This window comes from Antechinus flavipes, chromosome 2 (genome assembly GCF_016432865.1).
Source record: "Antechinus flavipes isolate AdamAnt ecotype Samford, QLD, Australia chromosome 2, AdamAnt_v2, whole genome shotgun sequence".
In the NCBI taxonomy this organism is placed as follows: domain Eukaryota; kingdom Metazoa; phylum Chordata; class Mammalia; order Dasyuromorphia; family Dasyuridae; genus Antechinus; species Antechinus flavipes.
Genome location: NC_067399.1, coordinates 456,537,382 through 456,553,187, shown reverse-complemented (window position 1 = coordinate 456,553,187; position 15,806 = coordinate 456,537,382). Strand labels below are relative to the sequence as shown.

Below are 15,806 nucleotides of genomic sequence, written 5' to 3'. Positions count from 1 at the left end.
TGGACTGAAGGAGACACTCATGGGACTAGGAAGTTATTGTTCCATTCTGGGAGGGGGAGGAGAAAGGCTACTTCAGGAAATGCTGGCTGTATATGCACTCAGTGTACACACACAGACACACTTGTGTGTATCTGTGTGTATATGCAGAATAATGAAGTAAGGGGAATGGGGACACAAAGACATTTAAGTTTCAGGTACATGGCGCAATGAGAATGGGAAGAGAGATCAAAGATTAGCTTCAGTGTACAGTAATGAGAAGCTCTGTGTTTGTTTGGGAGCTCACATGCACGTTTATATAGCACGATGATAAAAGAAGTCAGGATGGGGAGAGAGAAATGGTAAAGAAGGAAGTCAGTTACGTGGGGGGAAAATGAAACTGGAAGAGAGAAGGGAAAAAAGAGGAGCATTATCGAGGAGAGGGGGAAAATGCCTAGGCCAGTAGAGGATGTGCTGAGTAAGGCATCTGAATTAGTCACCTCAGCTTGTTTGAGAAATGGGACACCTTCTGTATCGGGTTTTCTGTCTATCCACAAGGAGAATCTGCATTGGGCAGAAAGCCGTTCCCATGCCAGAGGCTCACACCCTCACATTAGAGCCAGAAAAAAAAGTGAGTATGAATGAGAACATGAAACCATAGGCCCCCATGCCCACTCCATTTCCTTATTGCAGACTTGGAAGGCAAAGGCCCAAATCCCATGGCATCCTCCTGCAGCTCTTTAGCTTGGATCCCTGTAGATACGAGCTTAGAGCTTAGAGGGAGGGATACTGGTAGATGAGCAGCCTTGTCTCAGCTCCTTGGGCCTGGACTGAGTTACTCAAGGGAGGGAATACTTGGAAGCTCCAAAGGCTGAATCCTCGTGAAGGGCAGAGGCATAAGCCCTTTCCCCAAGATTTTCTCTTTGTCAGGGACTATGTCAAATCAACAGGTACTACTCTGCACCCAGCCCTATGGTATGTACTGTGATAAATGTTATTTTTTTAATGTAGACATTTTTTTGCCTTCTAAAAGTTTATAGAGAATCAAAGAATAAATAGCTCTTATGAGCTAAAAGAGACCTTAGACCTTAAGACCCAGAATGTTAGAATTGGAAGAAACTTCAGAAAATTGAATGTTTAAACATAGAACTTTAGGGCTGGAAGGGAATTTAGAACATAGATATTAGAATATTAGATATTAGAATACAGAGTATAGAATGTTAGATCCTTCATCAGAGAAGGAAAAAGCACAGACTAGTAGGCTCCAGGACTCCCAGGCTAGTGCTCTTTATAATGCCCCAAGCCATCTCACTAAGTATAAGCATATAATTTCTCATTTCATTCTTCTTCTGCTCAGGCAGCTAAGCTCCAGGTCTAGCTTTCTGCTAATGAACCCCGGAAGCCAAGGGGTGGAGAAGGTTAGGAGCTGAGAGCCACTCACCTCCACTCGTGTAGGGTTCATCCAGTGGGGGATGTCTCGCAGGGTCATGTTTATGGGCAGAATGATGGATTCACTGTTATGGTCCAGGCATGAGGTGGCACACTCTGCTCCTGAACAGCCGACCGGGCAGAAGAGAAGAGAAGAAGCAGCAGAAAGGAGCAGGTTAGATCTCCTGCCATCTCATCAGTCATCACGAAAGCGCACATAGGCTCCCCTTTCTTTCTGGCAGCGCAATTCCTGTGGTGAGCCACAACAGGGCCCTTTACCACTCCATGGGGAGATGAACCTTATGGCTCCACCCCACAAGGGTTCTGACCACCACGCCCACAGCATGAGCATGATGATCAAAGACACTTTTCTTGTGGGATCTCCAAGTAGAACAAATGGGTTGCTGTATGAACCGAATGCCCCAGGGGGGACAAGGCTGGGGGGAGGGAGTAGGGGGAATGGTACAGAGTCTCCAGTCTCGCACAGAGCAGCAGGAAGAAAACGCTTGTCCAGAAAAGGGTCATTCAGATTTGGTTTGAAGATCTCTGAGGTGTGTGTGTGTGTGTGTGGGGATCCATACTTAGACATCCCATCATACTTTTGGACAGATCTAATAGTTGAGATTTTTTTCCTCCTTTACACTGAATCAAAATTTTATCGATTGATTGTAATCTGACTAGTGGTGCTACGTGGCACAGTGGATAGAACATCAGGTCTGTATTTATCTTCATATGTTCAAATCCTGCTTCTGACACTTGCCAGCTGTGTGAGGCTAGGCAAATCACTTCACCCTGTTTGCCTCAGTTTCCTCATCTGTAAAATTAGTTGAAGAAGAAAAGAACAAAACACTCCAATATCTTTGCCAAAAAAAAAAAAAAAATCCAAAAAACACCAAATGGGATCATGAAGAGTAAGAGATAACTGAAAAAACAACAACAAAAACAAATATGCCTTTTTGGAACATCTATTAATAAGCGGTTTTAGCACTGGAGTCAAATACAACAAATATAATCCTTCTTCAGGACAGCACTTCAAAACCTCGAAATCAGTATCACGTCCATACTAAATTTTCTCTTCTCCATACTACTCCTGTGCAACTCCTTCTTCTCATTCTCATGTAGAATAATTTTTCAGTCCTCTCATCCCTAACATCAAGCCTGTATCTCTTAGAGAATCATCCTTCATGGTGGGCAAAGTATCATAGAATTTAGCCTCTTGGGAGAGATTAGTTAACTGTCTCTCTGCCCTTGGGACACAATCACACCCAACAGGGATGACACCTGATGTATTTAAATCCCTACTTCAACTGCTCATTCAAATGTTTGACATTCCTCATTATCAGATCCATTTATAGCCTAAATTCATTCTCTATTGATCCACTCTCTGAAGATGGGGTGAGGGAAAAATGTTTATCAACTTCTATAAAAGATCCATCACATTTGTGTAGATATGGTTGGAGATATAGAGAGGGCAGAGAATTCTTTCTACTGGATTGTACAATGTAAGAACTAGAAGGGACCCTATGACAGAAATTTAAGAACTGAAGTTACCTAGTTCAAACCCCTCGTTATAGAAAAGAGATGGAAATATAAGTCCAGGGTCAAACAACCAGTTAATGATTAGATAAAAGACAAGACACAGAGCTTATCACTCCCTGTGCTATTCTTTCTAGTAATATTGACTAGCATATATTGGCCTAAACAGAACAAAGCTAAGATAGCCTGTTGGCAGGCTGGAAAAGGTAACAAATAGAGTACAGCTCTTCTCCATAGGATGTTTATTTTGTAGGTGCTTCCAGATGAGAAGGTCCTCTCTATTATGCTGTTGTATCATAGGGTTTTTTTTTTGGTTTGTTTTGTGTGTGTTTTGTGTGTGTGTGTGTGTGTGTGTGTGTGTGTGTGTGTTGGCTTTGAGAGGTAGTGTGATATAGCAGAAGAAAGCATTGACTAAGAGTCAGACGTCCTGGTTTCAAGTCTAGCTGTATGACCCTGAGAGAGCCTCTGTGCCTCAGTTTCCTCATCTTTAAAAGGAGTTATTATTGTTCAGTAGTTGTTCACTTCTAGACACATGAAGGGTCTAACACTTTATGACTCCACGCCATATTGCAGTGGTTTGGCATTCCCTTCTTCACCTGATTCTATAGATGGAGAAACTGAGGCAAAGAGGGTTAAGTGACTCATGGAAGGTCTCATAGCTAAAGGCTATCCTTCCTTCCTCTAGACCTGGCACTGTGACACCTAGCTGCCTGTAAAATGGGTACATTATACAAAAAGGTCTCTAAAGTCTCTTCCAACTTGGACCATTGGTGGTCTGAGAATATGAACTTAAAGCCTTGCATGTAATTGTACAGGGATTAAAAAAATGGAAGAAAAGTTGGAAAATAAGGAAACAGAAAGCAGTGGGGCATAGAAAAAGATAGAGGATTAGAAGCAAGGGGGAGAGTGATGTCCTAAGTGAAATGAGAGAAGAGAAAAAAAGGAAGGTCAAGAGGAAGGATCTTAAGAAAATAAAAAAGGAAAACATACTGCAAGCATAGACTATTCAGGGTTTGTGCCTTATTAAGATCCCAGTTCTAAGGGAGATTTTCCAAGGCAGACAGATTCCTGAGATGAGAATTAGGGGGTTATGACTTCTGTTCTTTTAAAAAAGAGGCAGCCTCTTAGAGGTAAACAAAGGTCATCTTATCTCAAGGGTAAAAAACATTGTCAAATTAGATGTGGTACCAGTCCTGCGCCTGCAGATATATTTACATGCATTCTCTCTCCCTTCAGCTCCCCTTCCCTCCCCTCCCTCTCCTCCCTCCTCCCGTCCCAGTTAGCTATTTCTGCTTTAGGAACAGGTCTGCATTGTTTTGATATATGAGTAGTAATTGGCATCATTACAGAGTGGTGATCTCATCCAGGTTCCTGCCTCTCCTCCCCTAGAGAATGAACGGCAGCAGTTTTCTGATGACTTACGACAGTTTTGAAATTCACTGGAGCCTCAATATTACGCTGCCGCTGGCCCCGAGGGGCCGTGCTGTGGGGCCTTCTCCTGCTTGAGGATGGCTTATAATGAGGTGCCCTGGGTCCTTTAGGAAACGCTTCTCTCTTGGACTCTTGGATGGAGTCCAAGGTGACCTTAGATCAGATTCACCCTGCACCAGGCACCAATGAGCTCTTTGGCAAATAGATTTGGGCTGAAGATTTCAGATCCATAAGAACCGAGTCCAAGGCCAAAGGAAATAGTGTGGGGCAGGAGGGAAATGAGGCTTTCTCTGCCTCCTGCTTCTCAGGTTTTTAGATCATTTAAAAAAATTATTTGAGCAGGGAAAAGGGGTGGAGAGGAGCAGTTTAAAAAAAATGAAATGTTGAACATCATGTAAATATTTTTCTTTTCTTTCTTTGAGAAAGAAAATGCCAAATGGGGCAAGAAACTATAATAATGTTGAACATCATAACAACTCCTATTTCTAGAACAATTAAGTATGTACAAAATATTTTCTTCATAAAATGCCTGTGAGGGAAACTGTGAACATTGCTGCTGTTGTTGTTATTCAGCTATATCTATTTCAGTCCGATCCAACTCTTCATGGACTCATTTGTGGTTTCCTTGGCAAAGATACTGGAAAGGTTTCCATTTCTTTTTTCAACTCATTTTACAGAGAAAGAAACTGAAGCAAACTGGGTAAAATGACTTGATTAGGTTCACACAGCCAGATCTGAACTTAGGCTAGGTCTGCCTCACTTCAGGCTCACTGTGCCACTAGCTGCCCTTTTCCTTCTTACCACCACCCTCACTTTTTACAGATGATGAAAATTGTAAGAGTCAGCCATGAGGAGTGTGGGTATGGCCACCCACAAGGTTCTGGGAGGGTGGGAGATGCCCTAAGTTTAAGTGTAACCATGTCTCTGCATGTTTATGTATTCACTTTATCCACATTAAAAGTACTTCCTCTTCTCCAAGCTTTTCATCAGCCTTAATTAGTGATTTTACTCTTCATAGCCAATACACAGACAGGTATGGCTTCACTGAATTCAACCCATCTGTTAGGGATGCCGAATCCTGCCCTGGGTAGGAATTTAGAGTAGATAATCTTGAAGTTCCCTTCTCTAACCAAGATTCTATATAATCTCTTATCTGAGGACCAAAATTCATCTGGAAGAACAAAAGATCAAGAATTTCAAGAGAATTAATGAAAAAAATGCCAATGAAGGTGGATCTGTACCAAATTTAAAACTATATTATAAAGCAGCAGTCATCAAAACCATTTGGTACTGGCTAAGAAATAACAGTAGTCAATCAGTGGAATAGATTAGATTCACAGGATAAAATAGTCGATGACTAGCAATCTCGTGTTTGACAAACCTAAAAACCCCAGCTTTTGGGATAAGAATTCACTATTTGACAAAAACTGCTGGGAAAATTGGAAACTAATATGGCAGAAACTAGGCATTGAGCCATACCTAACACCATATACCAAGTCCCATGTCTATATAGGACTTTGTTTAATGCTGGCTCTCTAAATGCTATCAGAGGAAAAAAAGTAGAAATAGGAAGGCTGAGATGGAATGTATTTAGGAGGAGTTGCCAAAAGGAGAAGCTATTTATGACAAAGGGATCCTTTGATGAGGGGCATTCAAAGGGGCATCCTGAGGTGTACCAGGAGCTCTGCTCTTCAAGTATCGAGTAAATTAGCAATAAACCCTCCCCATAGCAACCCTATTTCATAGGACCAATCCCACTGAACTAGGGGGAAAGAAAAGGGGAGAATTTCTATCCATATCCACAGCACCATCACCACCCCTCCACCATCTCATACCTATTTCATAGCCACCAGAGCACTGCAACTTGAGATTGATGTTGAGTTGATCAGGTAGGGAACACTGGCCATGCATCTCTTTGCAGACATGGAATGACCCACTCCAAGTACCATCTTTTCGGCAATGAATCACATTACTCCCACGACCCTGAGATTCAGAGAACAATCAATCAACAAGTTTTCATTAGTCATTACTAAATGTCGGATGCTGCACTAAGTTATGGGGATATGAAGACAGGAACAAAACAGGCTCTGTCCTCATGGAGTCTGCAGGGAGGAAATGAGCATCTCTATAGCATTTTACTATGTGTCAAGCACTGGGCTAAACATTTTTTAATAAATTTTATCTCATTTGATATTCACAACAATCCTAAGAGGTAAATGTTATCATTAACTCCATTTTACAGTTGAGGAAACTGAGGCAGACAGAGGGGAAGCTACTTGTACAGGGTTAATTGAAGGTCAGAGCTCCCTGACTTTCAGCCCATCACTTTATCCACCATGACACCAACTGTCAGGGGAGGGAAAGATGCAAAGTTTAAGTAAAAGTTAACATGTCTTCAAGGAGCATAAGTTCTAATAGAGAAAAGGAATGTTCAATTATCCACTTAATTTTTCATTCAGGTAACTCTCTTGATAGAAATCCAAATGAACTTTATAGGAGTTGCACTTTGAATGTCTCTTAGCCCATTTCCTAGTACACAAGTATTATTTTTTCCATAAATACAATTGCCTGGATTTGTAATGACAGTTTCTCTCTGTATAATGGCTTTATACTGATCAAACCAACAATTAAGTCAATTCTTTGGGATTTCCTAAGAAGGCAAGGGAAGTTTGCCATTTTCCCCCCCACAGATTGGAGCAACCATGGATATCTCTATCTCCAACAAATTTCTTATTCATTTAACCTCTCTGATCTAGTTTCCTATATTGGGGAGGATTACCTTACCTTGTCTCCCTCCTAGGGTGGGACATGGACAACAAAATTCTTAGTTGATTAGAATATGTATTTAATACCTACAGTATACAAAGCATATTATTAGGTATGTAAAGAAAATAAAAGTGAAAGAAATACTAGCAAGAATAGGAAGGTGACAGAATTGAGACTTCCAGGAGATATTGATGTCTTCTTCCCCTCAATGAATGGGAAATTTGGTATAATTAGACACCTAATTATTTCCTTAGACTACTTTAATCAGTGTTTAGCTAGAAGTTTTTAAATTAAAATATTAAATAAAGCTATAACCAATGGGAAGAAAGATGATATGAACTAACTTGGCATTTAATGTCAGTGAGATGAGCTTCTCCTCTTTGGCAATCTTCAGGCAGAAACTAGAAAAGCACTTGACAGGTATGTAAGAGTATTGGTTCCTTCCTATGTGGATTGGGCTAAATGTTTATTTAGGTTTCTTTCTCTACGATTCTGTGAGTAGAACTAAGATGGGAAGAATATGTCCACTCTATGTCAGGAGAGCCATGTTTCATCTCCAGTTTGTTCTTCTGGCTGCCTGAAGCCATTTTATTGACTGAAGCTTCCCAGAATAAACAGTGAGGAAAAGCAAAAACATTGGTAACACATAAGGGTCATACTAATAACTGACTCTTGTATATTGCCACAATATTTGCAAGGTATTATGTATAAATCATCTTATTTAAGGTAGCACAGTGGATAGAGAACTGTCTCTGTAGTCAGGAGAATCCAAGTTCAATCCAGTCTCAGACAACCTACTAGCTATGTGACCCTAGGCAAGTCTTTTAACCCTGTTTTTCTCGGTTTTCTCATCTGTAAAATGAACTGGAAAAGGAAATGACAAACCACCATAGTATCTTTGCCAAGAAAAGCCCAAATGGTAGCACAGTCAGACATGACTAGAACAACACAATATCAACAGTGACAACAATCTTATTTGATTCTCACAAATCTATGACACATGTTATTATTGTTCCCATTTCCAAGATTAGAAAATTGAGATTCAGATCACTTGAGTGATTAGTTCAAGGTTTAAAGCAAATAAATGATGATATGGAAATTGAACCCAGGCCTTCACTAATACAATTGTCGGTCTTCTATATCATAGCAGTCTACAGAGCGTCAGAGTACTTATATGGACTACGGACTTGCAACACTGGCCTGCTAAGCAGAATTATAGAACTAGCTCATTGTATCAGCTTGTATCCATGTCATGTTCCAGTCATTGTCATGTTGGGGCTTCTGTTTTCTCATCTGTAAAATGGGAATAGTAATGATTATACTATCCAGATTACAGCGTTATTGTAAGGAAAGCTCTTTGTAAACTTTTAATGTCTTATTAGAGTGATTAATAGGCATAAAAATAAAATTAGGGTGTTGAATTTGATCTCTAAGGTTCTCTTCAGCTCCAACATTTTATGATTATGATTCTATGATTATAAAACAGCTGAGAGGAAACAGGATTTGAGAGAGAAAGGGGGCCTCTTGCTCTAACTCCCACAGGCCAACAGGAGAAGGTCCAGGAAGTATGGTCACTCGGCAGTATTATTAGTCGAAATGTGTCTGGCATTGAAGCATAGGGTGGCCTTCCTGAACACACAGCTGCAGGGAACTTCATGGCTTTGAATCCCAAAGGTTCTGTGTGAACTCATGTCAGTTTATGTGGGTTCACGTGGGTTCTCTCCTTACAAGCTTTGTATCTCAGACATTAGCAAACCCCAGACTCTCACTGACCCCCAGCTGGGCCCACATCCCCAAGATTCTCCTGGTTTCTCTCAGAAACCAAAAATCGTCCCCAATTTTCCTGGAAACTTGGCTCAGATCTCCCCTGAGTTTGGCCCACAGATCTTAAAAGGTTTGCAGACCTCAGCATAATCTGGGACAAAGCTGGCCCTGAAATCAAATTTGTAGCAGAGAGACTAAACCCTAACTTGGATTCTACTATGATAATTTCAAACCATTTTAACTTAAGTAAGGACCTGAGAAGTATATAAAGTATGTTTCTTGGGAATAAGATAATGGAAAGATCTGAGGAGAATTTTCTAGATTGGTGGTAGGTCACCAGAAGGCTACTCCTTGACCATTTAAAGAGTACAGAATTGGTTCATATAAGAGTTCCTATTCCTATAGCACTCTATAATCCATAAAGTACTATGGGGAAAAGAATGCACAACTATTATTCCCACTTTACAGGAAGAAAACCAAGTTCACTGAGGTTGTATGATTGATTGGAGGCAGCTAGATTCTGAAGTAGAATGTAGAGCTTGGAGTTAAAACACTTGAATTCAAATCCATCCTTAGAAACTCCTTGCTACATGAACTTGGATAAGTAACTTAACTTGTATTTACCTCAGTTTTTAATTTGTAAAGAAAGGATGATAATAGTACCTACATCCTAGAACTGTTGTGAGAATAAACTGAGAAAGTATTTGTAAAATGCTTTGCAAATCTTAAAGTGTTATGTACGTGCTAGATATTATGATGATAGATATGATTATTATGATTATGATTAGTTGTTATTATAGTTGATGATTACACAAGTACTAAGTAATAAACAGGAGTGAAACTGAGTTTCTTGAATCTAAATCTAGAGCTCTTTCCATTATCTCATACATGCTTCCTAACTTTCATTTGCAAATCATAAAGGATTACATAAATTCTGATTTTTATTATTGCTATAGGCTATAGAAAACTAAGGAAAGTGGGGCTTCTTTCTCATGAAGGGGAAAACAATAACAAAAGGAATCAGGAATGCTGATTCTGTCTCTGAGTAGGTGGGGTACTACAGGAAAATTCACTATTCCTATCTGAGCCTCAATTCCTTCCTCTGGAAAATGAGGCAGTTGGACTAGAGACTCCCTAAATTATTCAAACTTTAACCGCAAAATGCTATGATTTTTTTTTCTTCCTCTTTAACATATATGTTTTTATTTATTTTATTAAATATTTCCCAATAATGTAAAAAATTCATGTTCTTTTTTCTGTTAATTTTGGGTTCTAAATTCTTTTCCTTTTGCCTATCTTCTCTTTCCTTAAGAAGGCACTTTGATATTGATTATACACATGAGAAGTTATAAAAAACTTGTTTCCATATAATGCTATAATTTTCTTAGCCTCATGGCACTTTCTGGGCAGATTTAAGGGCAATCTTTTTTTTTTTTGTGGACCTTTCACCAATTCAGTAACCACATGACTTTTCTCTCCCCTATAGTCCCTTCTCATTTCCCAATGCCTAGGATATCATAAATTCACAGGAACTTCAGCATGAATCAACAAAATGGGAAGGGAATGGTGTGGTGTGATGTGGTGTGTGTGTGTGTGTGTGTGTGTGTGTGTGTGTGTGTGTGTGTAAGGAGGAAGGGGATTTCAAACTAGGTGAAAATGCCATCATAGGAAACCTTTTTGTGATTTCCAAAATGGGCCAGATACATTTCAGAATCTCACATTGCCTACCCCTCGTTCTTCCTGATAGCTTATTAAAATCTCTCTTAGGGAAATCACTTTTCCTAGTCTCTCAGTCTGTCAGAAATTTCTATCCCTGTTCTGCCCAGTACCAAATATCCTATGGTTTGTAATGAGCACCAAGATTTCTACTGTCAAGGTGAATCACCTATAATGGAAAGAGACCTGGGTTTAAGACAGAGGAGATGGTTTCAAAGTATAATTATCTGTCACTTAACTTGGAGTATCAGTTTACTCATCTGTAAAAAGAAAAGGATTAGATTTGATGGCCTTTATGGCTCCTTTCTAGGGATGGATTTTTGATTCATGGTTGATCCTTAAGGATTCCAATGCCAAGCAAACATGAGTTTCTTCTATGGGTACAAGTATATATTATCACATACTATGACCAGAAACATAACACAAGTTTTATTCCTAAAATAATTTACATCTTTTTTGGGTAAGCTATAGTCAATATCTCCCCCTCCATCCCTACTTTATTACATATTTTGTCCTTATGTTTTCTGAAGGTTTTATAAATATCTTTGCTTAGGGTAATCATTTTCTATGGAAATGATCCTCAAGATTTGGATGGAAGGGTACAAGTTATTCTGAGGAGTAACATGGTTCTGATAACCAGAGAACATTTCCTGAAATCACTTTATTCTTGAGTAAAAGACTGATTTCTCCATAGCTTCCAAATGACTTCCACCTTCACCCTGCTCCCATACCATGGACTGTGGTTGATTACATGTAATATATATACCTCTGTCACACCACCAGTTTTATTATAACAGAAAGTGAACTATTCAAGTTTCTTGGAATGTTCATATTCCAATCTCTTCCCCTCCTTCCCACTTCTATAACAAGATTTCTATCTTATGCTTTTTAATTCAAGAACTGGGGTTCTTTTATGATGTTTTATGATGTCTTTTATGATGGTTTAATTTGGAACATACCTTCTTGGTCACAGAGTCATAGATTTAGAACTTAAAAGGAACCTAGCAATTAATTTATGGATGAGGAAATTGAGAAGATAATTTGGCCAAGATTATGTAGGTATTGAATGGCCAAGCTGAGATCCAAACCTAGCTCCCTTAATTCCAAAGCCACTGCTCTTTCCATCACCCCAGGATGTAAATACTGTGGATTTCATTTAGGATTTTTCTTCTTATTTGTAGGATCATGGATTATTAACACGGGAAGGATCTTTAGAATTTAATTCAGGAATCATTTACAATTTGCCTGTGTGCCAAGGACAAAGAGTAATGTTTTTGGTGTGAGAGGACTTGGGTTTGAAACCCAATTCTACAACTTATCCATGTGCCTTAGTCAATCATTTCAAATCTCAGCGGCCCTGAGAACATAAGTTGCCAAGCTGCATTGGTTATTTCATAGGGTAATCCCAATACTATGAATATCACAGGTCTCAACCCCACTATCCCAAAATATAGACTATTCTGCCTGTGCCTGGGTGCTAAGGGAATAACAAAAAAGAATTTTTAAAAAATCAACTGAGAATAGTCGAATTGAGAGGTAGCTTAGATCATTTAGTCCAATCTCTTCCTTTTAAAAAATAAGGAAACAGATTAAATGATCTGCCCAAATTCTCATAGACAAGAAGTTACAAAAGTTGAATTTGAATCTATGCCCTACCACTCATTGTCTTCTTCCTAACTATTGAATAAAACAACTTATGTTCTTACTTCTTTCCTGTTTTCTAGAATCTACCATCCATTGGGGAGGGATTATCAATCAGCTTAAGAGAAGAGATAATAAGGGAGAATAAATTAACTTTTGGTGAAGCAACACAGGCTCCTATTTTTGCAGTAAGAATAAGAGAGAGCTCAGACATGATTAACCAGAGCATCAGAGAAAGAGCTGTTTTCTAATCTCTCCACACACACTTCTTAAGACATTAGAATTAGAACTAGAATTAGAATTAGAATCTAATGTCTGCATCTTATAGAGGAGGAAGCTGAGGCTAAGAAGAGAAATGACCTGCCCAAAGCCACATGGCTGATTACAGTCAGAGCCAGGACCCTGTGCTTTTGCCTACAGCACAATGGTACAGGATATACTCATTGCCTTTGTAATATACTGTATCAGACTCAAACCTCATCAAAGGATTCTGGGTCAAATGTAATATTATCAGAGCAAAGTCTTTTGTTTTTAAGGCCTGGTTTGAGACAAGCAGATGTAACCAGAGCTCAGATAATTCACTACATCATACAGGAACCCAGACAAAAAAAGCATGTCTAAGAGAGCCAGCATGGAAGAGTGGATAGACAGCCAACTTTAGTGTCATGAAGATTTGGGTTCAATCCCTGTCTCTGATACATACCAGCTGTGTGACCATAGGCAAGTCACTTGACCTCTCAATGTTCAAGCCAACTCTCTAATACTGTAATTTAGAGATGAGTTGCTGAATCTGAATGAGTAAGGGATTTTACATACAGGGAGTTCTTTATGGTAACAAAATCACACATAGGAACTAGACTGCCATCAAACTGAACTACAGTTCTAATATGAAATATCCCAGATAGAAAATGCTTGTTCCCTGTACTTTCTCCTCCAGTGGGCTCAGGCAGTGAGAAGTGAAGTTCTGAGCAGCAGAAACCCCAAACCGTTCATATAAGAAGCCGTGTTTCTGGACAATGGAAGGAACACTGGATTTGGATATTAAAGGCCTCTGGTTCAGATCCTAGTTTTGCTCTTTCATATGATCCTAGTTCTAGAACTGCCAGGAACCTTCAAGGCTATCCAGTCCAGCATTTTCATTTTAGAGAGGTCCAGAGTTGTTAAGTGATCTGCCTGATTACACAAATAATCAGTTATGACAGATGTGGATTCGAAACCCAGGTTCTCTGCCTCCAAGGTCAGTGTTCATTACATCCAAACCTCCTGCCTCTCATTTACTAGCTGTCAGATTGGACAACACACTTCTCTCTAAGTCTCAATTTTCTCATGTGTAAAGATCCTCATGATCTCTGAGCTTTATTCTACTTCTAAATCCTATGGGCCTATAATAAACTTCTAGAGAGTTATGTAATAAAGAAAGAAATGGTAAAGTGGGAGGGAAGAAGAAAAAGAGTGTTTGCTTGAGAATAAAACTTTCAGAAATGTTTAGTTTAAATGCCATCTTTAACACAAGACTGGGGTAAATGTGTGCAATAGTGGTTGTTTCCATTTTAACCATGCATACATGGCTACTAAACATGAAATTTTTTAATAGTATGTAGTAAAGCATTTGGAAAAGTTAAAAACACAGCCCAATATATCCTGCATGTTTGAAACAAGGCACGCTTCCCAGTGTCCAGAATAGAGGAGCTGGCGAGATAGAGGAGATTGGGTTTTGAATGTCCCGTACTATCCGCATGTACTGTGTTTACAGGCAGCAAGAGGGAATCTGAGGTGAATACTAGAATTGGCTCTCAGGTTGTTGGTCTGAGGGTAGAGGAAATTCATTTTCAGAATAACCTCAGAAATGTCAATTGTATTAGAAGCCATTTGGCAAGGAGTGCTTCATTCTTTGAACTGACAAGCGATACCCTGCTCTCCTGCTTCCAGGTTCCTGCTCATATTGCCAAACAGCCCTTCTGTAGTCCTCCGATAAATTTACATTTTCCTCTCTTTAAATACAAGCTGGCCATGAAAGTAACTTGGCAGCCTTCAGACAGACTGGGTTTCAGTTTGATAACATGACCACGGCCAGAATATTATTTGGCCTTGCTGCTACAGCGGCTTGTGTAACACTTACTAACATTTTTTTCTGTAAGCAGTCTAAGGGGATCATGGCATCCATCCCTTCCTGCCTCTGTCCTTTGCCCTCTTTCTTCCTTCTTGGTATGTACACGTGCTTATGCCCATAAATACACATATTCATTACACTCAAGGATTTTTGAGTTGCACATACCAGCCAATCAAATAAAAAAAAATCTGGAGGCTTGATCCACAGAGACTAAATAACCAATTTTAGTCTATTTGGGGCTGAGCTAATAGAATTGAGTTAGACCCAGTCTTATTGAACTTTAAGTTCAACAAGAACATAGCATTTTGATTGGATACTTATTGCTAAATTCAGTTGTGATTGGCACTTGAACTTGAACTAAAAGGCCATATATAATTTGGGATGTATGCTTTGCATGACTTTCTAAAGAATCAATCATTTTCTTCTTCTATTCACCATTGTGTGTCTCTTTTTATTGATGAAGTATAGGTGCAATCATAAGTCTCCAGAATGACCAACCATCCCATGAACTCTACTTGTAGAAGTTAGGATGAGTTTGAGTAGAAATGTAATGTGGTAATAGGAAAGAACACTAGCTTAGAAGTCAAAGAGACTGGATTTGAGTCCTGGCACTGTGCCTTACTATGCACATGAACCTGGGCAAGTAATTTGCTCTGTCACGGCCTCAGTCAATTCATCTGCAAAATGCAGGGAGAGAAGAGGACTGTTAATATCTCTCCCAGTCCTACATTTATGATCTTATGTTAAGATACATTTTGGCATCTTACCCAAATTGCTGCCTCTAAATTAAGGAGGAAATGTACTTCCTGAAACCAAGCAAGAGGCTAGCAAGTTAATGGGCAGCATTCCACTCTGCCACGAAGCAGAATCAAAATACTTGTGAATTTTTGTTTTCTACAAAACCAAACAATGAGATATTTTACTTTGTTGCCCTGATGTAAGTGAAATCCACAGTTATGGCTATGGCACTATGACAAATCACTTCCCTCCTATGATCAATAGTTGTTTCCTCTGTTAAAAAAAAAAAATTTCGCTATGATTAAAATCTTTTTTTTTAACTCTAAAATTAATGATTTCAGCTTTTTTATATTAGGAGTTGAAAGGCTGGGTTACTTCTTATTAGAAATATAACCTAGTAATCTTGCAAATTCTTAAATGTTTCATATACCCCACTGATCTCCAGTCATTTTATAGTGAGGTTGCAGTACATGGCTATGATACTCTTATCTTGGAAAATTACAATTTTTTTCTTTGGGGTCTAACTTCAGTTTCCTCACTGGTAAAAGGGAGGATGGAGAAAATGTTAGGCTTTATTACCTCTAAAGTCATTTGATGTTCTAAACTCTATGATCTTCAACTTCAAAATAGGGACAATGATATTTTATCAAGGTTACTTCACAGGGGTGGATTGAGAGTAAATGAAAAATGTATTTGAAAG

At 39.1% G+C, this 15,806-nt stretch overlaps 1 protein-coding gene across 1 annotated transcript in view; it reads right to left on the bottom strand.

Annotated features, from left to right (window-relative positions):
- The window catches only part of PAPPA (pappalysin 1), a 267,563-nt gene that overhangs the window by 23,503 nt on the left and 228,254 nt on the right, over window positions 1-15,806 (bottom strand). Inside the window, exons 18-19 of the mRNA XM_051979518.1 lie at window positions 6,207-6,354; window positions 1,418-1,527 (exon numbers count right to left, since the gene is read on the bottom strand). Of these exons, the coding sequence (XP_051835478.1) occupies window positions 1,418-1,527; window positions 6,207-6,354 (258 nt within the window). The remainder of the gene's footprint in view (window positions 1-1,417; window positions 1,528-6,206; window positions 6,355-15,806) is intronic.